Here is a 1,652-nt window from a genome sequence, read left to right as displayed (position 1 = left end):
TGCAATTACCGTAAGTCGATTTTATGATGATCATCCAACACCTCAGGTGCCACAGGAATCGGTTGTCGGAATCTAAATTGCCGTAATACTCAGTCTGATTGGTGCATCTCCACAATAGCAAAGTTGACCAATGGGATCTTCACGTGTCAAGCGTTCGGATTTTGCAAGTATTCATCCGGAATTACTGCCCAAATTACTGGATCCTCGTATGGTGTCTATTGAAATTATATAAAAATGATGGAAATATTAGTTAAATAAAAAATACTAAATACTAAATATGAATCCACTATTTTATTATGTATGTATATATATATTTTTAATACTTACTTGTGCTTCCGATCGTTGATCTAATAGAAGCCGTATATCTTCAAGACGGGTAGGTAATCAAGCATAACTTGCCGAATGGTTTCACCTAATTAAATAAATTTTTAGCATACGATTATATTTTAAATCTACGTAATAATTGTAAAATCTAATATAAAATTTACCTCGTTATGAGTGGGAATGTATATGGGTGGTCCACTCGATGACGTAAAAATGGAAAGTGAAACCGTGCCCATGATTACAGTAGTGATAGGCAACCTCCGATTTTCACTTTATTCAGTCGCGTAGCCCCGCACATCTCCAGGTACAGTATTGCCAACACGGCAGACCCCCAACTAAATTCACCAGCTGCTCTAAAATCAACGAGTTTGAAGAATGTATGCTCGAGCATCAGATAACCTCCAATTATTTGAAGAATGTATGCTCGAGCATATCAAATTTTTTCTAGTTCGGTAGAATCATCATCCGGCTCCGGAAATGTGTCTCGTAACCAGCCCATCTCGATCCGACCTCTGTTAATATTGTCTGGAATAGCACCCAAAAGCTCGTAGCATACCGCTCCCCAATCAGCAGAATGAACGGACCCAATGACTGCGTCCCCGTCCACCGGCAATCCTAATTGCAAATGCACGTCTTTCAAAGTGATAGTGCACTCTCCACATGGAAGATGAAATGCGTGCGTCTCGGGTCTCCACCTTTCTATCAACGCACTAATAAGTTTCAGGTCCAACTTGCACCCCCGACCCATCATCGCCACATGCCAAAAACCCGCTTCCTGTAGGTAATCCTCTATCAACGATGATGGAGGACCGGTCATGTTACGGATATAGCATTGCAATATTCGATCTACAGACTTTTATAAGAAATAATAAAATAAAAATTATTTAAATTTGCATAAATGACAGAAATCTTAAATAATATTTAAATATTAAATTTAACACTTACCATTTGCATTTGTTCAACGGATATGTGTTTATCATCGAAGCGAATTAATTCTTCGGCCATTGCTAACACGATCAAATTTTTTTTATTTTAAAAAATAAATCTAGAAAAAGTAAAATTAGAGCTTTTTTGAAAAAAATTAACGAGAGTTTTGAGAGGTATTTAAGAGAAATTTGAGAGATTTGAGAGGAATTTGAGAGAATATTGAAAGATTGAAGATTGAAAGGATTTAAGTGTGAAAAAAATGAAAGGGATGGGGGGTTTTATAGTTTTTTTTGGATCGTTTGGGGGTTACCAACGGTCAAAAAAGTAGTCATTACTCTTGTTCAAACACGGAAGCGCTTCCTCAAGGAAGCGCTTTGCCTCACGATGAATGAAAGCGCCCT

At 37.5% G+C, this 1,652-nt stretch overlaps 1 protein-coding gene across 1 annotated transcript; it reads right to left on the bottom strand.

Moving 5' to 3' along the window:
• Positions 1–757: 757 nt before the first annotated feature.
• Positions 758–1,141, bottom strand: LOC108450880 (protein MAIN-LIKE 1-like). Its single transcript, XM_017748646.1, has one exon. The coding sequence runs from the start codon at positions 1,139–1,141 to the stop codon at positions 758–760; it is 384 nt and encodes a 127-aa protein (XP_017604135.1).
• Between the last annotated feature and the right edge of the window lie 511 nt (positions 1,142–1,652).

The sequence above is a fragment of the Gossypium arboreum genome, chromosome 5, assembly GCF_025698485.1.
Source record: "Gossypium arboreum isolate Shixiya-1 chromosome 5, ASM2569848v2, whole genome shotgun sequence".
In the NCBI taxonomy this organism is placed as follows: domain Eukaryota; kingdom Viridiplantae; phylum Streptophyta; class Magnoliopsida; order Malvales; family Malvaceae; genus Gossypium; species Gossypium arboreum.
The sequence above is the reverse complement of the archived record's forward strand: the minus strand, read 5'-3'. Positions and strand labels throughout refer to the sequence as shown.